Consider the following 23,769-nt stretch of genomic DNA (forward strand, 5'->3'; position numbering starts at 1 on the left):
CAAACAATTCAACATATCCATATGAATGCACAGACATATTTCTGTTATACTGTATGTGGCTCAGGAACTGGTTGTGCATGTGTTACATTTGAGTTTAGAATACAATGTGAAAACAAGAAGAATTTCTTTTTTTATGACATATGATTTTGTTAATCTTTTACAAGTGAGTTTACTGCATCACAGCTCTAAAACTCAAAGATCTGACAATAAAGCTTTGGACAGCTCAGTTGAATTCTGTCTTAGTATGGTTTCCCCCAGATACATCTCAGCTGACTGATTGTGAATGTTGTCAGTTGATTTCAGGCAGGAACTGGATCTCCTCACCCAGATGCTGTTTCAGCCACGGCATTATCTTGAACAGGTCGATGTGAAAGTCTCGAGCATCAGGATGCGGCCTGTTGTTGTACGTTTGTGAATAGGGCGGCTCACATTTATTAATTACGCCCCAGCTCACCACTCCCACCTGAAGATGAAAGAAGAAATGTTCACTGATTGAGATTGTGTGTAATGAGGCAATATCTAAATCCTGCCACCAGGGGTGTGTGTGTGTGTCAATACAGTAATACAATAACAAAAGATGATAGTTTGATGATGTTAAGTGGCATTGAATCATGGGAGCTGTTTTCTTCACTTTTAAACAAACATAGCTGATGAAAGTCTATCTGATGTGACTCAGCCAGAAATGTTAATGATAATACTAAAGTTTTAATCATGTTACATTAAATCACATGCCAACTTAATACCTCACTGTTTTCCTATAAGTTATAGCAACTAGCTAGCAGTGGCTAGCAGGAAACACCCCGTTACATTGAATAAACTACAGATAATCTAAGTAGGGTGTACAAAATATGTAACTATAGAATTTAAAGATATTTAAATGCAGAAATGTTACATATTAAAACTTCAAGAGAGAAACTTGCAGACCTGAAAGTAGCGCTTTCTTTTCTGCAGAAACAGGGATCCACCAGAGTCACCTGTACAGAAAACAGAGACAGCCTGTTACTGTTGTTAATCCCATGTTGGTCAAACTTGTTGCTGTCAGAGGTGGGACCAAGGAGTTGTTATGCTAGTCACAAATAGCCTAAGTCCCAAGGAAGAATAGTTGCTACATCAGTGGCATTTAATGTTGAACCAACTAAAGAGTTAAAAAGTCAAGTCCCAAGTCTTTGGGTTTTGAGTCCTTAACAAGTCATAATGCAACAGTGAATTTCCAGCCTCATTGATTTGGCTATGTAAAAGTTAAGGTAATGTTAGCAAAGCATTAGCTCACTAACTATGTTAAAGGTGCAAAGTATACCATTTGTTTTTTAAAGATAGAGTGGAGTTATGGCATCTTGAGCAGAGAATGAGGTCACACTCCCTGCGTCTCTGCACCGGCCGTGCATGCATGTTAGTGCATGTGAGTTCTCTCTGTCCTCCCCTGCGTCCATTTTCAACATGGTGGTCTGGTGTTTAACTTTTTCATAGTGTACTAAAACATGTTTCTTAAAACATGTTAGGTGAGAAATAGGCAACCTAATAATAGAAAATTTGATGAACACTGAGATCTGAATATCTGAGTTTTGGGAGCCTCCTTGAGAAACCAGACCAGAGATGTCGGCCACCTTGTCGCAATATGTTTTGTTATTATGCCTAAACAGTCGCTAAAATGTTTCTGAAAATGTGAGGCAAGAAATATGTATATAGCAACATAATCTTGATCCATATTTGATCATCACTGCTTAGTTGAGTTTTGTGAGAACTGTGTCCAGATGCTGCTTTCATTTTTTTTTAACCAACTTTACTGAGTATACGAAGTGTGCATTTATATTGGTCTGAGATGCTGGTTTACTGCGATCTTTAGTGGCAGTGAATGTCACTTAGGCTACAGCATCTTTTTACATATTTTTATTTTTTACTAACACTGACACTTCTCCCCTTCTTACATATAGTCACACGGGCTGTAATCTGAAGCTTTACAATCATTCTTACCCTGTAATAATAGATAGGTACCATTAGTTGAAAAGTAACCACAGTGTAATTTCTTTGTAAAATCTCGTTAAGCAGTACTTACACATAGGTATTGGTAAGTACTCTGCCAGTAGCATTGCCGTTTTTTGATCCTGTCAAGTCTGAAGTCATCAAATCTATAACTCGAGTCTTATTCAAGTCCAAGTCCACACCTCTGGCGGCTGTGATACGGTATGTGCAGAGTGCTGACCTTTACAGGAGATGCCATCCTGGTATCCTGAGGATCCTCCAGTGCAGAGGAATCTGTCAGGCACGTATTCATCCAAAGTCACATCAGTGGGCTCTTTGAGTGTTTGCCTCGCCTTTTCCACACAGCTAGGTCTCTGTAGACAGCAACACCCTTTTATAGTGAAACAGATCTATTTCCTCCACATTACTGAGTATCATCCTGTCTGAAAATCTCATCTCTCTCACCTGACTGTCTGTCTGAATATGTGTTACTTCACGTTTGTCGACTTTTTTGTTGTGTACTGTGGTCCTATGGAAGAAAAAGGCAGGAGTCTCCATGTGTGGTAGTAGCTCCTCCCCTATATAAACATATCAACATTTTTAATCTGACTTGTGTGTCATTTTTTAAATTAACAGGGAAAATATGGAAATCAGTCATTCTATATACTTAATAATATAAATGTGTTTTGCAGAGTGTAAAGGTCACACACTGTGCTGCTGACAGGTAGAGTTGACTTTCTTCATGGCTCGGCTGGCTGGCACAGTACATGGCAAGCAGATCGGTCTGTTGGATGACATACAGCATACACAAGCTCAACACTGACACTCAGGAGCAGTTATCTTTGTTGTGTAATATGTTTTTTATAGACCTCTACTTGAATAAAATCAGCGCCTTTAAGCTTAGCTCTTATGTCTGGTGTATTCCCGGTCACTATCAGTTAAGCATCTTTTCTTCAGCCTTTCTTACCTGACTCTCCCAGACAGTGGGATAGTCTTGTTCACTTGTACCAGAGCCACATCGTAGTCGTAGAACTCAGATACATTTCTGTGTCTGAGTGCCCTGGTGTTGTAGTTGGGATGCATGATCACCCTCTTAGCAACCACCATGCCCTCACCTGGGTACCAAAGAAGGCGCTCGTTATTTCAACATAAAAGAATCTGAAGTCAACAAGATGGTTAAAGGAATAAACTAATGTGGTGCTGATGATTTCTGCAATTTAGTACTGTAGCTAAATGAGTTGAGTAAGGCACTAACACTTTCAGAGCTTATGGTTTGATTAAAAAAAAAGGATCATTTGTGATAGAAATGTGCTCTTGTGGTACCTCAATGTACAGAAGCCCCGAGTCTGGTTTAAATTGTTTTCTCCCATGTTTATGACTTAAAAACAGATGAGAAAAAAAGTTCTGCCAGGATCATTTTTCCAAATTACTTTTTTTCATTTTGGGAAGAAAAAAAGTCTTAGGTAGCTGTTAGCTTGTTTATATTTGTGCCATTAACTACCCAGGTGCCAATGCCATTTTCAGCATGTAGGTTGTAACTTGGAGGTTGTTCTTGTTTCCTGGGGACTTTGAAAACATAGATAACGGATGAAGCACGTGACCAGTAGCAGGACATACAGCAGCAGTGTGCATCCAATGAATCAGACTATATACGCTCAACAAGACATATACACACAATACTTTTGTTTTTGCACTCATTTTTCAGTTGCAATAAAAGAGTTAAGACTTCTCCTATGCACACAAAAGGTTTATTTCTCTCAAACTGTGCTCACAAAATTGTTGAAATCCATGTTAGTGAGCATTTGTCCTTCATCAAGATAATCCACCCAACTGGTGCGGCATACAAAGATGCTGATTAGTCTGATCACAATAAAAGGTCACTCTAAAATGTGCAGATAGATCTTGAAAAAATACATGGCAGGCACTGAACTATGAGTATTTCACATAGGGCTAATGATACATTTTTCCCCCAGAAGCAGAGTAGGGTGGGATTTGACTTTCTGGTATCTGTAGCTCTGTGTGAAATAGCAATAGTTTAGAGCATAATAATTTTTGAAGATCTAACTGCACATTTTAGAGTGGTCTTTTATTGTGACCTGTGCAATAATCCTGTGATTTAATCAGCATCTGTATATGCCACACCTGTCAAGTGAATTAATTATTTTGGCAAAAGAGAAGATGCTAAGGAGAATCTTCTAACGCAGACCCACTGATACGGATTTTAACAAATTTGTAAAATAAACCTTTTGTGTGAAAAGAAGAAGTGTGAGATTTTTTTGCTTAAACTCCTGAAAAAGGGGAACAAAAGTGTTGAGGTTATATTTTTATACCATGTTTTGAGTGCAGAATGGGAGAAATTAGCTCACCTCTGGAAAAAAAAATGAACAATTATAATCCTCGGGCTGTGGTGCACTACAGCTTCTTGTGGTGGAAAAGAGCATTACAATAACAAACACAAAAATCACCTCCCAATAGAACACTGACCGTGATCTATTGCAATCTGCTGAGACACTGTGTCTGTGCTTGCTTTAGCAAAACAGTGAGCAGCTGTCAGCACCCAGTTCTGGCTCACAATGGACCCGAAACATGTGGCTTCCCTAGCCTGTAAGGGAGGAAAGTGTTTGTATGTGAAAATCTGCTCTAAAAATCTCCATTATGATCTCACTGCGCAAAGCTCTTACCTTTGTCACAGTGACGTGCCAAGGCTTGGAGTAGACATGCCTAGACTCCTCACCATCAGAGATATGTTCCTGAGCTATCCCACACATGGTCACACTCTCATCACCTGTGTTATGAAACGTGAGCATTTTAAAGGTTATACCTAAGTAACTCAGAAGATTTGTATTAACTTGTAATAGGCAACATTCTTAAATTTTTAATCGAGTGTGAAAACAGAACTGTTTACATTTTTGTACTTTCATGTGCATGTTGGAAAAACCTTCCATTAAAATGAATAAACAAATAATTTAATTTCCTGCGGACAGATGGACAAACTAAATTAGAAAACACATATGTTTTTTTTGCTTTCGAGTTGCAAGCCATCTCCTACTTACTAATGATGCTGTTGAACACCTGTCCCAGTGTTCTGTAGTTTTTCAGAATAAAGACGTGCTGCTCGCCACGTTTCTTCGAGGCTAATTCATTCAACTGATCTTTTTTCACCTGCTCCCCAATACCAAACACATAGACATCTGAAAATGCACATATAAATGTAGCAGTTGTAGTAGTTGCACTCAGTAAAAGTAATGCGTACATGTCAATGGTGTATGTTAGAACATTTAAGCGTCTTCTTTTTTCTTTTTTTTTTACCCAGCATTGTTTCATCTGTGTGATCCTGGGGTTTGTTGTGATAGCCCAGCAGATTCCTGATCTGGGACAGTGCAATCTGAGGCTTGGTGCCTGTGTTGGAGTAACCTGCAGGCAGAAAAGACATAATGAGGGAATGGAGGCTTGTATACGAGCTTTTCTAATGTCCACTTTTCCTATATTAAAAGAGCTCTAATGGGCTGTGAAAGATTTTTATGAGCTAGGGATGCTCAACAGATGCCTTTTCACTGTGAGTTTTTGAGACATTTCCTTCATCTTTACCGTCTGTTTCTATGATGATGATGTTCTGGGTCTCATTAAAATGGTACTTGGCGCTGTTTTGCTTAAAGAAGTTGATCATCTCACTGACACGGTACAGGGCAGCGTGGAGGTTTGTTCCTGTCTTGTGTCCATGGGCTGCAGATGCAAAACATTGGACGTTTCAAAAATAAATTGATAAATGCTTTAATGAACTATTCAGCACACTGGTGCATCATGGTTGTAGCGTACTGTACTGATCCAGGCCTACTTGAGGAGATCACACAACAATATGGTTATTAAAGGGAAAGTTTGGATAATTTGTCAGTTTGTTAGTTGTAATAGATGCTGCTGACATGCTCCCAGTTTGGAGAGGCAGAGAGTCTAAACTATCTTCTGTTCCTGACCCTGTCCACAGCAGTACATTGCTCAGCTTCCGTGCTGGTGCCCCTTTCTGATTCTCCTAACTGGGGGTGTGTTGATCAGCATCTTCTGTAAGTAATACACTGACTATAAGTATGTGTCATAGTCTGCCTTTCCCTTCATTCCTCATGTGTCAGCTGTTTCCCCCTCCCCTTTGTTTCTTGTGGTTCCTTGTTTGTCTCTCTCTCTGTGTCTGTGTGTCTGGGCGTGGCTCATCAGCTCTGCTGCAATCAACTCCTGCTACCAATCTGCCTGCTCACCTGAGAACCATCCAGCAATCAACTCCAGCAATACAAATACTCCGGCTCTGCAGTCCAGTCTCTGCCAGATCGTTCAGTTTGCCTCGCGGTACTATTTTGGCCTACCTGGCCTACTACCATTCGCCTGCCACTTCAGCCTGCCATCTGTCTCCAGCCTTGCCCTGCCTGCCTGCCTCTGATCCATTCACTGGTACTCGTTTGCCTGCCTACCCTGTTTCACCTGAGAGTTCTGCATCCACCCAAGACGTCCATTCCTGTTTGTCTAACAATAAAACCACCTAAACTGCTATCCGGGTCTCGCTTTTGGGTCCAGTTCTTTCCATTGGATATAACAGTATGTTATACAACTCTATATCAAATGATCCAAACTATCCCTTTAAATGAATGAAGGAAAATCAAGGAGGGTCCTACCATGGTAGTCAAAGTCAGTCAGCTGCCATATGACGTCCTCAGTGCTACTGCTTATAGCCGATTCTCTGATGTCTACAATGTCTATTATCTCGCTGGCGAATGACAACACATGAAACTTCATCTGCACTTCGTAGCTGTCCAACTAGAGGAATAATGAAGAGGACACCCACTGGGATAGGATGACAGATAGTAGGGCGGTGTAAATAAATATGAATACATCTTTATTTGGCACAGACCTTTCTGATGAGAGCAATGGTGGCATCCCTGGATTCTTCAAAGTCCTGCTTTCTGATGCTTCCTGACGTGTCCAGTAAAATGTATACATTCATACGGCTGCCTTCAGCGACACGGAAGGTTCGGCCAAAGTTCATCCTTTCTTCTTACACACACACACACACACACACACACACACACACACACACACACACACACAGTTTTTTATTTTATTGCAGTTGACTTCAGTTATTTGTCCTGATTCCTCTTTTGCCCTGAGCATTTATATAACAGGTTTGTGTGCATGCATTAAAAATTTCAAGTTTGTGCTGAAACAATATGCTGATGACACAGTTATATACACCTTTCTTTTTGGAGTCCGGTGAGAACACATCCATGACTCCTGCAAGTGACCCTGCCATGGCTGCTGCCACATCATTGGGAGAGTCAAAAGTATGTGGGCCTGCAGTAAAGCGCAAAAGTTTCACACATGAATGTTTTATCATAATGTGACAGTTTACTATGTACTCTCCTGGCAGTGCATTGATGTCCATTTGCTGTAAATTAAAGAGCAATTACCTTGGCACCGTGGTGTTGAACCACTCCACTCCCTGTTCTCCAGGCAAATCCTTTCAACTGACCCGAGCAGATCCAGACCAGCCTGACAACGGTAGATCACTTTCTCTCCTGTAAGAAACCGTCCTGCTGACCTCTGGGCCCCTGGTGGGATCCCCGGGTCACTACAGTCATCAGCTGCATTTAAAGACAGGGGGGTAGTAGTAGTAGAGAGAAAAGATATAAAGATCTTTTTAAAAAAAAAAAGATATTGGTGCCTGTGCTTATATAGAGATGTTCAGAATATAACTTTATTGTCAAAAGAGGATTATGTAGTACTATGTAGCCTATGGTCCTCATAAACCTTGACTATACTTACATGTCGCCCTTAGACATCACTGTCCTTATATACAGGTGTAGGGTCAGGTGTACAGTCCCCATAAACCTTGACTTCACTTATATAGTATTCTTGTATGATCTTGTTGGTATAAAATAGACACTGATGTCTAAGGGGGACATATCAGTGGAGTCAGGTTTATGGGGACCATAGACCTGACCCTACACTACACTGCTACTCTGCTACTGCTGCTTCTTCAAACTGGCAGCGTGTTAACTGCCATTGTCCTGTAGTTAATACACTGACTACTGATAAGTACCCAATCTGAACTAACCCTTTCAAAAGACTAAATGCAAAAATTGGTTAGTGACCTGTTTTCTGTTGCAGTAACCACAGTAAACCACTGTGTAAAATCTGTTCATAGGGATCATATGTATTCATCAAAAGCTGCTTTAGAATGTAAACCTCAGTAAGTATGAGCTTAGTCAGTGAACTACACTCTAACAGAAGCTCTGAAACATATGATAAAATATAGCATCAGTTATTCTCTATTGCACTGATGCAAGAGAGTTAAAATATAAACATGCACTATACATAATTTATACATGTGATTTTTGCTTTATCATGTTTTCCGTCCTCACCATGGTTGTCACAGACAGGAGTGGTTCCTGTCCAGTCCCCAGAGAGGGTGCAGTTCCTCTGGGCTGACCCGTGCAAGGTGAACCCTTCCTGGCAGGAGAAGCTCTGTGTTGCCCCAGCACGGAGCCACTGGTCCCTGGGCCAGAAGTCACCATGATCCAGCTGGAGCTGAGCCGGACACAACACATCTGGGAGCAAGACAGAGAGAGATAGACAGACAGAGAGGAGGATGAAAAGGACAAAAATCACAGACAGCAGTACTTTGAGGGAAAATTCAGATTATGAACACAATAGTCCTTTCATGTACAAGGTGACACTGAATGCATCATCAGCCAAAATGTTACCTTTGCATGTGGCCCGTGACACCGGTCTGCCATTGGCTAGTCTCATGGGTGACCACTCCCCATCAGCACTGCAGAGCCTGGAGCTGACAGGGAAAGGGTACTGCCCTGGGCTACAGTGATAGGTCAGCACACTGCCCTCCAGCCCGCCCTGTACGGGAAACACAGTGAGCTAAATTAAGTAACATGATGTTTTCCAGTAAAAAGATGCTTGATTTGTTTCACTTTCCAGATCTTGTAGTTCCTTTTTATCATGATCAGAAAATGATCCTTATTCACTGTTGCCTCTGTTTTACTTGGATGATTCATACTGAAATGAAGTTTTGATCTTATTCATTATATGGAACATGAGAAACCTGGTGATTCATAGCCCTATACACATGATTCTGACGGTTTTCAGGTTTCTGATCATCTGTGTAAATCTGTATCATGATCTCTCAACAGCTCAACCACTCTGTTTTCTACTAATAAAGAATGTTCAGAAACCAGGATAAGCTGTTTACATACCACAGTGTCCTGGTTTCTGTATGAATATCCAAGTTTCTCAAAACTGGGATAAGGTCATCCAGATTTCTGAAGTCAGAATATGATTTTTACATGAGATAAAATGCTCCAGAAATCATTACATTTTCAGTCGATCGACTAATCAATTAATGAACTAATGATTTCAGATCTAATGTCCGGCCCATTATTTTTACCTGTGAATAGGTGACATGTCCATTTGTGATGCTCTCTGTGGTTGAGCAGTTCAAAGGCTGTGGATCCTCGTATGTTTCATCCTCATAAATATACTGGCCATACTCCTGCAGGGACACTGGAACACAAAATATTATTACATAGTACATGTTGGTTATGGACATGAATTTCTGCATGGATGCACAGGCAAAATGGGCACAAATATGCTATGATTTGATCGATATAAAACTGATGTAGTCACACACAGTTGTGCAGTAAGTGCAACACAAAACTAAAATGCTCACCCTCCTGGACAGAGATGAAGAGTAGGATCCATAGTATGGACTTGACATACATGACCAGACTGTGTAAGTGGTGGTGGAGCCTTTGAGTGACAGAAACCACAGCGAGAGTGTCTGTATCGACCTGCAGGCAACTTCTTTATTTGATGACTGATTACCCATTAACACAGCAGCACCAAACAGGGAAGGACAGATTGAGCAATTTGTGACAGAACACAGATTTGAGCTCTTACTTTCATATTCAGTTGCACTCATTTCATCTGTTTCTGGTTAGGATTCTGTGAAGTATTTCTTTGGTGACATTTTCACTTCTAATTTCACTACTAAATTTTCATGACTGAATTTTCATTACTAATTCATTGAACCCTGTAAAGCCTGACACATCAAATAATTGCCAGAGATTTTTTAAAAATATTTAACTGTGTATTGGACCCTTTGACTCACTATATCATATCAATGACTATATCGTTTACATATTTTGTTTGCATCAGACTTGATATGAACAGGACCCTTTTCATTTCACGCCAAGGAATCGTTTCACTGAAAATCAATTATAACAAGAGCAAATTGCATATATTTTAAAAAAACAAACACATAAATGCATCTCAGTTTCCACTCTACTTATATCTTAAGATGACATTTCAATCTATAATTAGTTTATTTAACAGTGTACTTGTCATTGTGGTAGGAATAATATAGATTGCATCATGAAATTCAACAGAATAATGATTGAGGGCTTCACAGATAAATGATCTTATATACCTGCTATATCATATTAGATACACATATTTTCAACACAATTTTACCATAAAATGAGGTACAAAATATTAAAGGCATTCTATGCAACATTTTCCTGAAATAAAAAACAATGTTTTGGATCATATAAACATAACCCCTTTCAGTCATGACTTATGACCCACTAGAAGTGTGTGGTAGCGGCTGCATCTGCAGAGACTTTGCCCTCTGCCTGTATTTCCTTCTTTTCTCATTATGTTGCTGTGCTCAGGACATTTTACCAACCCAAAACACTGGAGTTGGACATCCTGTGAATGAGGCACAACAACCAGTTATCTTCCTGGTGTGTTTGCACACAGCTCGGACAAATCTTACTGATTACCAACTACCTTTAAGTAATATAGTAAATACAGGACATTGAAATATTAGTAACAATGTAGCTGTTAGTTCAAAATTTGCAAATATTTCTCTGCCAAACACGTGAGTTACTAAGTGAGGCAGCCATGTTGGATTTTGCACTCACAGGCCAGCTGCTGCCTGCAGTGCTTTGATAATCCACCAGAGGAGAAAGATGTGTCTCAGACTGCATTCAACACTTTTTTTTATTTTTTCATATAAGTATGGATCATATTGATGTTGTAGAGGTCTAAGAATCTCATGTATCCAGTATGATACAAAGGGTGTTACAGGGTTAAAATCACAAGTGGCCTCCTAAAAGCTGCTCTGAAGCTTTTTAAATCAAACTCCATTAGGACACTCAACTGCAAGCCAGTTTTGGGCAACTTATGCAGTTTCAAATCTCACAATCTCTTTAGCGCTTGTCACTACGTTTCACCATTTCCAAACCCAACACTGTTGTTGTTTTGATTTATAATTACCCAGAATAATTACCACTGTCTCTGTGCCAGTGGTTTTTAAATGGTGTGTAGGGCTCACATGTATTTGTGTGTTTGTGCACCTGCTCAGGTTGGAGTATGTGGGCGTGCGTGTGAATAAAACATTTTAGAAGCTTACGAGATCCTTGTGGGGATTATAGAGAATTAACGAGGACCTCCACCTCCACCTCAACCCTCACCCCTTCTCCCCTTTTCTGTCCTCCCTCCTCCTCCTCCTCTGAGGAGCTCAGTCCTCTCAGCTGACTCGGCTTTGTTCAGCACTGTGAAGGAGTTTCTAAAACTCTTTTGTAACCACTCATACACCTTGAAAAAACAAGAGAAATATGGGTTGATGCTGCTAAAACAGAGAGTAGTTGTAGAGGAATAGCGGCGAACATTGACATTTTTTGACATTTTGATTTTTGAGTTCTTTGGTGTGAATTACATCACAGTAGTTTTTCGTTTTTATCTGGATTTACATTGATGGATGTTCAACAAAGGGCTCTGCTGTGCTGGAGGAGTGACGTCCGTGAGCTTTCTGCACTTCAGTGGGAGTTTACTGTTAGAGCAAAAAGTGAACAATGTTAAGAAAACCCAAGAAAACATCTTCAGCGTTCCTTCATGTAGAAACAGCTCTCTTCACAATGTCACTACAGATATATCCATCACAACATCAGGCTCTGTAAGAAGAGAGACAGCAGACTAAAGATGTCTGACCTCAGCCAAGTTGCAGTGTATTCAGACTCTTCAGATATTTATAAGGTGAGTGAAGATGATTTTTTTTTTTTTGAATAGCTGGGTTTATATATACCTGGCATGAAGGTTATCTGTGCATTTGTTTTTGGCAATACCTCATTCATACAACCCTGCTATACCAGTTCTACTTGTGTACAACAGACCTTTTTTGAGAGTAAATACAGTTGGTACCACTGACACTAATTAAGGTCCTGTTCCATTTAGTGTAGCAGAGCCTTTCCAATCATCAAATCACCAAAAACTTGTGTTAACCTATTATTTCATGTCAAAATGGCTTACACTCACTATGTTGTATAGTGCAGCCCTGCTTAGCAGTGCGATTTGGAGAAGGTGTTATTTTTAGGCTCAAAATATAAATTTGTTTCTCATTTGTACATTATCCATGTAATGTAACAGTATTGTACGGGTGAGTAGCAATTACATGGTAACAGCAAGTTGGATTTCCCTACACTGCCCAAGATTATCGACAGTCATTTGCTTTAAAGGTCCAGTGTGTAAGAATTACGGGGATTTATTGGCAAAAATGAACTATAATATTTATTGCTATTTTTTCATTAGTGTATAATCACCTGAAAAGAAGAAACACTTTCTTTAGTTACCTCAGAATTAGCTGTTTTTATCTACAGAAGGCGCAGGTCCTTCCACAGAGGCTACCATGATGCACTGCTATATTGCTACAGTAGCCCAGCATGGACCAAATACTGGCTCTAGATTTTTTGTGCAACACTGTGTGGCATTTCATGGCCACTGTAGCTTATCTTACATACTTGGAAGGGGAGGGTGAGACGCCAGGTTTGCAATCTTCAAGATATACCACTAAATCCTACACACTGGTCCTTTTAATAGGGCTATAATTGATATTTTTAGATAACAATGTATCAGATGACAATATGAAAATAATGTGAGAATTTGAAAGAGATCACTTGTACTGATGAACTCTAAAAACCCTCTGTACACTACCGGCTCAGCACCAAACAGCAGACAGACAAAGTTAGCAACGAACTGGTAAACATAGTTGAGCATTTAGTGGCTAAAGAGCCAGATATTTATCTTTGGTATAAACAAAAAACAGAGCTGAGAGAGTGAGTGAAACAGAGTGAATATTGGACTTGTCTTTTTCATGTGGCCAAACATGCTGAATGCTTATGAATTATGTTGCTCTGTAACTGCTGGATGTGTGAATAAGCAACTCTTTGCTGACAAGTTAATCATATCAGCTTAAAACGCGACGATATTACAGTGTTGTGTTCACAACTTGTTTCGACTGCTCACACATGCCCAAAAATCAGCTTTTGTAGGTATAGAACAAGCAGCAACCTCTGGGACTGAAAAATGGAGCCAATGCGTAAGAGCCAATAAACTGCAGTTCTTTGAACGGCCACTTGGGACTGGTTCCAAAAGGGAATCAGTTAACAGCAGAATTAAACATGTTTATAGCCTGGTACAAAAACCGGCTTTGGTCTGTATTGCTAATTTCCCCCGTCATGACAGTTGGTGAGATTTTATCTAACCCATTTAATTCGAAGTTATACTAAACATAAGAGGTGGGTTCTGTCACAGATGGCGAGCCACTTCATTCGGCTGCCATATCTGCACTCGCACTCCACCTCTTTTCCCATTTCTGGATTGGCCGGAAGTTCGCCGAGTCAGACACTGCCAAAATGTCCAGGGCCACCACACTGAAAGCTTCAAAACAGCTCTTCAGAAACCTATGGGTATCGTCACAGAGGCTCAGTCCACTATTTATTATGGAGTCTAACCCCATCTGACTGAGAGAGGGAGGAATGAGGCCATAAAGAGAAAATAAAGCTAGCAAACTCACACATTTATACAGTAATATCTATTTAAAGTTTGCTAACAGTAGCAACAGTAGCAACCACAAGCTAGTGGTCAAACCAGACCAAGTAAAGCTGTAGCAGCAGAAGCCTTGAGCGTGATTTATGTTTAAACTTTTTGAAAAAGAAAGAATATATTTATTCTTTGAAAAAAGTGTCACATTTTGCAATTTATGTTTTCATTTCCACTTTATGCTGTTCTGCTTTCTACAGAATGTGTTCTGCAACCCTGCCTTCGAACTGGAGGGGGAGCGGGAGGAGAGGGTGGAGGGATTCAGGACATCCTCATCGACCCCTGAGCCAATCAAGCCGCCTGCAGCAAGTGAGTCAACCAATCAGCTTGCTGCTTTCTGCGTCTAACCTTTAACTGTATTACAACTGTAGACTATGTATGTGTGTTGGATTAACAACATCATTGCCTCACTTAAACTGTGCTTACTTTAAAGCCCCTGTAAATCCAAATCCACTATAGTCTTCTAATCATGTAATTTAGAGTTTTATGTCCATAATAGTAAGAATATAAAAAGTATGAGGATTCAGAATATTGTCATCTAAGTTTTGTACACTTTCCTGTGTTGCATTTCACTGGGGTGTGTTTGTGTGCAGAGATTTATTACAAAAATTATGCAATGAATTCCACTACCCAATCATAAAAAAATCCATTTCATTTGCCATGTGGGTGCAAGAAAATTTCTCTGCCCCCATTGCTGGTCTCTGAGTCTGAGCCAACTCAACAACAGGAAGCTGAAGCTGTTATATCACTCCTTTAACACAAACAGTGATTTAACTTGGCGGAAACCCGTATCAGTTTAAGTGTATGCTGCATTTAGATCATACTTTACCGATAGACAGCCTTTACCGATGGTGAAGTGAAGCCACCATCTTTGCTCTCTTCACAGCTGCAAAACTCTATTGAAAAATTATTATTATATATTAATGTAGTGTGTTTGTAAGACATGGTTATTATGGTTAACTGTAGCCAAATATTAAAGAGGCAATCCATCAGTTTTACATGTCAAAGATTAATTTGTCATGGCTCGTCTTTCTATTGAAGGAGCTTTCTTAAAAAGAGAAGATGAACCTGATGATGGCGTAGTGATGTCATCATTGTTATTTCAGCTTGAGCCTTCAGAAAAAACTTTATAAAAGAAACCCTATATTTAAACTGGAGGTGTACAGTTTGAAAGACATGGGTGTTTACGAGGCAGAGAGGGTCTAATGGATGATGCAACCAAGTTGCATTGTGGGAACAGCAGGATCCTGTGTTTTTTTGTGATTGATCTATACTAGGAACTAAACATATCCTTCTTCTGCTGCTTTGTACTGATTTCGATCATTGTTTTTTTTTAATAATCTGTCATTCGAACAACTTAATGGAGGGGTGATAAAGAATGACTGGGGTGCATTTAGGAGAGGAAATACATTTTAGTAAACTAAAATGATGGTTAAATTACATGATAACTTCAGTATTTTTAGTAGTTGCAAAATCAGAAAAAAGTCCAGTAGTTCATTTTTAGCTTCCATTTTGATTCTTTCTAATTGTGTGAAAGAAGCAATTGCTGACATGGAGGCAAGGTTTCTCTTTGCATAATTCACTTTAAAGGTCCGGTATGTAAGATTTACGTAGATTTATTGGAAGAGTATGGCAGAATTTTAACGTGATATTCATAAGTATGTGTTCATTAGTGACAAAAAGAGCTGTTGTGTTTTTGTTACCTTAAAATGAGCTGGTTATATTTACAGGGCTCTTCCACAGAGGCAACCATGTTGCACTGCAATGTTTCTAGTTGTAGTTTCCACACATGGAAGGTGAGGGTGATTCAAGCTCTTTGCAATCTGCAAGCTCAACACTACTGTAGATTCCACTAAATCCTTCACACTGATCCTTCGAGTCGACAGTCCTCTTTAACACAACACACCATTTTAACACCTATTAGCTGTTCAATGAAAGGGGGAGAGGAGAATAACATCTAAATAATGTGCAAAATAAACCAGAAAGTTAAAATCATGAAAGTGAGACTTTGGTAGAAATTAAGATCTCCTCTGCCCTGTCACATACATGTTTATGTGTGTGTGTGTGTTCTGTCATTCAGATCTCGGCTGGGGTCTGTTTGGGGTGTGTGTGATGCGTCTGCGGGCCCCAACTTGTGGCTGGGGTGTGGTTTTGTTCTCTGCTGCTGCTCTGCTCCTGTTGGCGGCCATCGGACTGGCACTGGCCCTCATCCTCACACGTGAGTCTCTGCTGCACCTCAGAGCAGTCATTACACTGAAAAAGAAACACCTAAAACTGGTTTGAAAGGGTTATTACAGATGAAGTGATGTTTTATAACTTATAGCTGTTCCTATGTGCTTTCATGCAAACCTAAAGCACAAAATGTCATGATTTTATACTGCCCTTTTTGTGCTTTTAGGTAAAATGTGTGATAGATCTAATTGCTTTATTTATTGATTTTTCTAGATAGTAAAAATCAATTTTTCTGTCTAAAATCACCCTCTGCTCCCCAGGATCATGATTTTATCCTGTGTCTTTGTTTTCTGCCCTTGATTTAGAGATAAAAGGCCAGGCAGTGGAGGATCAGGTGTTGTCCACCCGCCCTCAAGACGTGCTGAGTGCAGGAGATGGAGCGTCCCATACTTTACCCACAATCCCTGCCAACAGAAGTCAGCTGGACAGTACAGTCACACCACAGCCTGCTAGGATCCCACCATCTGAAACACGTAAGAGATTCAAGCAGAACGGCACTCTTCAAAATCTGTGTAGTTTTTCATGACATCGTCACCGAGTAAAAACATTATCTTTTCTTTATCTTGCTGCTCTTTCCTTTGTGTCTCTCAGGTTGTGGAGGGGTTTTTACTGACTCAGAGGGCAGTTTCAGTTCTCCAAACCACCCTGGCTCCTACCCTTCCAACTTGTTATGTGTGTGGGTGATCCGAGTCCCACCCCACTCTCTGGTCCAGATCCACATCTCCTCTTTGTCTGTGGAGGGACCGTCACCCTGTCTGTTTGACTGGCTGGAGGTGCAGGAGCAGATAGAGCAGAGCTCTGTGGTCACCAGGTTGGTCAGACCCCACCTTCATGAGTCAAATACTTCCAGGGCCTTTATCAGTTTCCAGTCCAGCAGAGTCAGATGTTATTTTCATGTTACAACGCTTAGTGCTCTCTTATGAAAGCTCATGCGTCTGTTGCAAGAAGACCTTGAACTTTGCACTCGTGTTTGGTTGTTTACTGTTGCTCTCACGTCACTCTAGAGAAGAACAACAAAAGTATTAATGTGATAAGTTTCTTCTTTTCTTATCTTACTGAAGTAGTTTAAGTAAGTGGTTTTCAAATGGTGATCTGGGGATCCACAGGGGTCCGTGGTACATTACCAGGGGTCTAAAATTTTTCTAATTCATTCATTTCAATGCACAATATGTAAATTCATTAAAACATCGTGACGTGGTGTTGGATCGTGGGAGTTGTTATCTTCACTTTTAAACAACAACCATAGGTGATGAAAATTCATCTGACACAACTCAGGCAGAACTCAAGATCACGGAGCAGGTAATAGTAAAGTTTTATTCATACTACATCTAGCAAACTTCTTTCCTTATTCTGTGATCTATCTGACGTAGCCCACGTTTTCCTGGAAATGATGGCTACTAGCCAGCAACGGTTACCAAGGTAACACACATTTTAACATTGTTGGAAACATTTAGAATAATGTAAGTACACTAATCCACAAATATATAACAAATATCTAGTATTTTTAGACATTTTATTGAAAAAATGTTAGCTTTAATTTATCATGATATAAAATATGTGTATTTATTTATTTATTTATTTATTTATCTGTTTTTACAGACAACTTCATTATAACTTGTATTTATTTCAGAATTAGGCTGCTCATTACTTATTTACACAAACTATTTCCTTTCCACAAACATTTTTACCTATCATTTTATAGTCCCAGGCTGGGACTATTACTGTTATTTTTATGTGTTTTACAAGGTCTATTTTATATTATCTATATTATGCATTTGCATAAAGAGTGAAACACAGTTCCTTGGTGTGTGTCTATGTATGTTATGGGTGCTCTGTATTACTAGCGATGTATCCTTTTCATTTCTCTTCTATTACCCTTTCACATAACTAAGAGAAGTGTAAAAAAAAAAAAAATCTACATCAAATTATTTCAAGAGGGGGGTCCTTGGTGTATTTTCTTGCAGGGGTCCTCAGCTGAGAAACAATTGAGAACCTCTAGTTTAAGTGTTTGGAGGACATGAGGATCTTTGTCAGTGTTCATGTCATTGCTTTGAATAGTTGGTAGATGGCACTAAAGGTCTTTGCATAATCTGATAGTACTTGTAGGTACTGAATGCTTCATGGAAAGACTGTGTGAATAGTTTGACCTTTTTGCTTACTTGTATTCTTGGAAAGTGTCGTAACATGATTCATGAAATTTGTAAAATGTTACATAATTTGCCTACAAATCCTGTCAAGAATTTACAGTGTAAAGTTCAGACTCGAGTGGCAACCCCAAAGCTGTAATCTGGAAACAAAAGAAGATTAATTAAATGAAGGTTTTCCCTGGCCTGGTGAAAAATAAATACACATACTTACACCTTTAAATAAATGTATATTTAAGTGCACTTACTGGCCACCATACGTATTTACAATTTAGTACACTTACTTTAGTGTTTAGTATACTTTTAAAAAGTATACTACTGTACAATTTACCATACACTTAAAATAGCGCACTTCTTGTGAGTACACCATAATAAGCATTGTAGTATTTGTATATTTATTTTTAGTACATTAAACGCTCCTACAAAGAATTTCCATATTTTCTTGATTCAGACTTAAAAATAAAATTCTATAAATGCATCATTTTAACATATGTACTACTCGCTGTAACTCCAATCCAATACCGCCAATCTTCTTGCTGATGGTCTTGTCTGTTTATGCAGGTCACATAGCAGCATCAGTAATAAATTCAGACTGTTTCATAACAGTTAAAAACTCCTTGTAGTAGCTTTAAATTAAACTTAATGACATCCATTTTGAAGTATACTTTTGATAATACACTTTAAATATACTTACACATACTTATAATACACTTTTAATAACTTTTGCATTCTAAATCATATTTCTAATACACTAAGGTATATCACATTTTTATTACTATTTAAAGGCCTGTCCTTCTCTCTGGCAGGTTCTGTGGTAACGTGGCACCACCGACGGTCAACACGAACAGCAGCACAGTGTGGGTCACCTTCCACTCTGATGGCAGCATCGCAGGCAGCGGCTTCACTGCACAGTACAGAGCCATACTGCCGGGTCACAGTCAGTAGTGTGTGTGTGTGATTTTGTGTGTGTGTACATGTTCTCTTGTGCTCATGCCCATTTGCATTCATGTGCATCTGTGCATAAACATTATCTACTGTGTGTTTTCTCAGAGAGCTGCTCCAGAGAAGAGTTTATGTGTGACAGTGGTCGCTGTCTGCTGCCTGTGTCTGTGTGTGACGGTCATCCAAACTGCCACGACCAAACCGACGAGGCAAACTGCAGCCACAAACACAAAGGTGAGAGCATGCAGACAGAGTTACCATTCGTCATTGTTTCTTCCTAACACTAACCCTTTCACAGAATGCGGCGGGCAGAAGACTGGGCCGTACGGTTACCTGTCAAGTCCAAACCACCCCAAGCCTTATCCTCACCAACAGGTACATTCTTAACCATGTTACACTAGCCAAACACTCTCTAAACCAGCCGTCAGAGGAACATGAAAGTTGTGTTCTTCTGTTTCCCATCAGTTGTGCATTTGGTATTTATCTGTTGAGGAGGGTCACGTCATCACATTGAGCTTCAGGAACTTCAGCCTGGAGACGCAGGATGTGTGCGAGTTTGATTATGTAGAGGTGCACGACAGCATCAATACTGGAGCTGGAAGAGTTCTGGGAAGGTGAGACTCACCACAGCCTTCATCATTAAGTCTCCACGTCAGATTTTGAATTCAAATACACAGAAACTGTCGCCTCAAAGACCCTAGAATTAAAGGACCAGTGTGTAGGATTTGGTGGCATCTAGCAGTGAGCTTGCAGATAGCAAACATCTTGCCTCCCCCTCAACGTCCTGGCGTGCACCAACTGTGATGTCATTCACTGGTTTGTGGACTACCATTCTGAAGCCTTGAGTTTGGCTCGTCCGTTCAGCAAGAAATAATGGCAGCGTGCCTGGCAGCGATCTTTCTCATATTACAACTAAACTAAAACGTACACTAAAATATGTTACTGATAACATGTTAAGCAAGAAACAGACAACGCAGTTACAGAATATTGATCACAGTTGACCTACAGCCTAGTTTGACAGTTTGATATGAGTTTCAGGAGACTCCATTTGAAACACAATGACAGCCAAATGGTTGTGGTCTTTTACTTACTGTCTAGTTTGGCAGTTTGATCTGAGTTTTGTGAGCCCTGTGTTTTGCACTGGGCAGACTCATGGAGAATAACTTGTTACCCTGTTTTATCATCTTTAAACTAGATATTGAGGCCATAAACTCATTAGGTAACTGCTAACTAAGGTCATAAATCAAGTGAGAAGCAGGCTCATTTCATCAATCGGATTTCTTTTTGGCACTAGTGGAGTTACCCCCTGTTGGCCATTGGTGCATGTTTCAAGCACTTGCACACTGGCTTTCACTTTTCAGACCCAGAAGCTTTGTCCACTATTTAATATACGGCCTGTGAGGAGAATCTACAGTGGCCACCAAACTCAGGAAGACAGAGCCAGTGTTTGATTTGTCCATTCTGGGCTACTGTAGAAACATGGCCGTGCAACATGGTGGCCTCCATGGACCCATGCCCTACATGTAAAGGTTTTAGTATAAAGTAATGAAAACACGACGATTCTTGTTTTGAGGTGATTTAACACTGATGAAAACATACTTATATATTATTATATTATATTCCATTTTGTCATATTCTGACAATAAATCCCTGTAAATCTTACACACTGGACCTTTAAATTCTGTACTTTGAGGGTGAGTAAGACTAAATATGTGTCTCCCTTTATGTGCGTTTATCTCCTACTTTTGTCTCAGGTTTTGTGGCACCACCTTCCCTCCAGACCTGACCTCCTCCGGCCCCCACATGACTGTGGTGTTTGTGGCTGATGAAGGTGTGGCCGACAGCGGCTTCAACGCAACATACCAGGCCGTGTCTGTGCTGGACAGTGAGTTCTTGCTCATGTAAAGCTGATTCTTATTTAATCAAAGTGCTACTGGTGCAATATTTTCTCCTTTCTTCCTTTGTTCTACTTCCTGTCTCCCTTTTTCCTTCTCCTTTCTCTTTCCTTCAAATCTTAGCTCTATTTGACTGTCTTTCCTTTGTTCTCTGACCTAGATTTACTTTTTTTCAGTAGTTTACACGCTTTGACGCTTTGTTCCTTCTTTAAAGGCCCAAATTCTTTCCTATTACAGTACTTTCTTCCTCTCATTATAATTCTTGCTTTGCTCTTCCCATTGTCACATAATCGTCTCCTGTGTGTTTTCTTCTTTATTCAAAGGGACATGTGGTCCCAGTCAGTTTGCCTGCAGTTCAGGGGAGTGTCTCCAGCAGCAGTGGTTGTGTGATGGGTGGAACGATTGCCCTGATGGAGCAGATGAACAGGGCTGTGGCAACTCCACCTACCCTCCCTTCAGTGAGTCCCTGTTGTCTCTGACCTCGATCTGAGTCCCGCTGGAGCCACAGATACTGTGGTTTTTTGTTTCCAGAGCCAGAGTTTTGATGTTGAAATCTCTCCAAAAACAAACAAACAAACAAACAAACAAAACAACGATCAGAATAAGATTTTGCGGAACAGATTTGATTTGTCACAAACAAACTCAGGCTAGAATTACTGCCTCGCTGTCGTATGCCTTTGCCCACCAGCTGGCTGTAGTTCCCATTCATGTCCAAACTCATATAATTTATGTAGTGACCTCCAAAATATAATCAGTTCATTCTTGAGTCCAAGTGGTCATCTGTGCCAAGTATAAAGAGATTCCCTCAAGGCATTCTTAAAATATCAGGTGCACAAAAATGGGACAGAAATATGTACGTACAGATGGGACAACCTGAAAACATCATGCCTCCAGCTGTCACCAAAGCAGAGGCATTAAAAAAAGACAAATGCTGTAGGGTAATTCTGGTATTCTTAAACATATTTTTTACATACTTTGAGTTTTAGATGACTAATAGGTACAAAAAGTTTTGGAACTGGTCCAGTAGATCACTGGCAGCTGCAATGACTGCAATGCAATTCTTGGGGACAAATATGCCCATCAAACTACATCCACTTATGCTGAGATTGTTATTCTGGCAGTGTTTAGTGCTTTAAATGATTATTTTGGATCTGAACTAACATGCTAAAACACCAAAATCACACAATAACACAAACAAACTAACCAAATGAGGCAGCTGTAGGTCGGCGTCATCTGTGTTCTGCAAGGTAAAATTACTGTTTCGGTCAAAGGAGATAGGGTTTGACATTAACAGCTTCAGTTCCATGTCAGAAAGGGCTGTTTTCAAAAGACTGTCTCTGTAGGGATCAATAATGTTGTCAGACACTTAGAAAAATAATCTGAGCCTGTCAGTGGCAAAAACAACAACCACACCGAGGATTAGAACTACAAAAAAGCACAGCTCTACAATTGTCCTAACGCCAGTGGATGAGGGAGTCCAGACTGCAGCTTAATAATTCTAGTGTACTGTATTTTATATTTTTTTATAGTCACATTCATAGTTATAGTCCTGGGTGTGGATGGCCCTTTGATGCAGCCACTGCATCCTGATTCGTGGCTGCCAGCTCTATCGGACCCAATTCCAAAACATTTGTACCTATCAGTCACTTCACCTCAAAATATGTAAAAATATGGCCCAGGTTTAAACTTACCAGAATTATCAGGTATTGAACTTTACTTATCTCATAATTTGTGTATGAAAGCCAAATCTTAAACAGCATAAACGTAAAGTAAGAATATGAATGACTTCTCTCCCTGCCCTCAGCTTCATCTTGTGAGTTCATCGAGGTAGAGATGTGTAAAGGTCTCAGCTACAACCTCACCTCATTCCCAAACATCTGGCTGTCCATTGCTGATCAGAGAGAAGCTGCCACACTCCTGCGACAGTACCGGGTAACAGCTACCTTTATTACTTACATAAATTACGCTGAATACTCATATACACATGAATTATGTTGAATAATTGTCAAGACATTCAACGCAACACACTACCCTCTTTGCCAATTTGTCTAAGGTGCTGATGGAGCTGGCGTGCTTTGAGCCCTTGCGGAGGTTGGTGTGTGGGATGTTTCTGCCCCAGTGTAGCCCTCAGGGTGGAGTCCTCCAGCCCTGCCGCTCAGTCTGCTCCTCTGCTGAGAAGCAATGCAGCCAAGCCCTGGATCTCTTCTCGTTCAGTTGGCCCTTCAACTGCCACCTCTTGCCCGACTCACAGGACCCCATGGAGTGCTCACTGCCTTGACACTGAGACTTTGAAATTTCAATTGAAATGATCGTCTCAACTCCAGTCTGCTTTAGTGTTTGAGGACCGAGGGGCCTGCATTTTACAGAAGTGGAGACTAATTTTCTGGACTCTGAGCAGCAGGTCCACAGCATTCAAGTTGTGCTGTAGAAAGCAGTTTCACTTGTAGGATGACTGCCACCCTCATTACACAATACTGCCTATAAAGCCTGAGGTGCTGACAGAAAATTGCAGCACGGTAGCTATTTTTAAAGAAAAGCTTTACAAAACATAGATGAAAAGCAGTTTTTGTGTGATTCAGATGCCACCTGAATGAAATGAAAGTTTTCAATACGAATAAAACTGTTGTAAATTATCTTTTTGCACTACTTATCACTTGAAATGA

The 23,769-nt window shown here is 40.1% G+C and overlaps 2 protein-coding genes across 2 annotated transcripts; one reads left to right on the forward strand and one right to left on the reverse strand.

Annotated features, from left to right (window-relative positions):
• Positions 1-202: 202 nt before the first annotated feature.
• LOC146328210 (complement C2) lies at positions 203-9,834 on the reverse strand. The gene is made up of 19 exons (XM_084717088.1): positions 9,683-9,834; positions 9,401-9,516; positions 8,706-8,853; positions 8,364-8,549; positions 7,410-7,583; positions 7,195-7,293; positions 6,854-6,996; positions 6,618-6,759; positions 5,548-5,682; positions 5,269-5,373; positions 5,013-5,150; positions 4,641-4,744; positions 4,444-4,561; positions 2,927-3,074; positions 2,670-2,743; positions 2,425-2,537; positions 2,201-2,333; positions 925-974; positions 203-463 (listed from the first exon to the last, which is right to left on the reverse strand). Exons 1-19 carry the CDS (start codon positions 9,732-9,734, stop codon positions 290-292), a joined length of 2,352 nt encoding a protein of 783 aa, XP_084573214.1. The 5' UTR covers positions 9,735-9,834; the 3' UTR covers positions 203-289.
• A 1,727-nt stretch (positions 9,835-11,561) lies between these two features.
• mfrp (membrane frizzled-related protein) lies at positions 11,562-23,663 on the forward strand. The gene is made up of 13 exons (XM_084717089.1): positions 11,562-12,051; positions 14,094-14,202; positions 15,974-16,111; positions 16,431-16,598; positions 16,717-16,936; positions 19,076-19,206; positions 19,320-19,445; positions 19,510-19,586; positions 19,677-19,825; positions 20,966-21,096; positions 21,430-21,564; positions 22,911-23,038; positions 23,160-23,663. Exons 1-13 carry the CDS (start codon positions 11,998-12,000, stop codon positions 23,382-23,384), a joined length of 1,791 nt encoding a protein of 596 aa, XP_084573215.1. The 5' UTR covers positions 11,562-11,997; the 3' UTR covers positions 23,385-23,663.
• The last annotated feature ends 106 nt before the right edge of the window (positions 23,664-23,769 follow it).

Source organism: Lutjanus erythropterus, chromosome 4 (genome assembly GCF_056507025.1).
Source record: "Lutjanus erythropterus isolate fLutEry1 chromosome 4, fLutEry1.hap2, whole genome shotgun sequence".
NCBI classification, from domain to species: Eukaryota; Metazoa; Chordata; class Actinopteri; order Lutjaniformes; family Lutjanidae; genus Lutjanus; species Lutjanus erythropterus.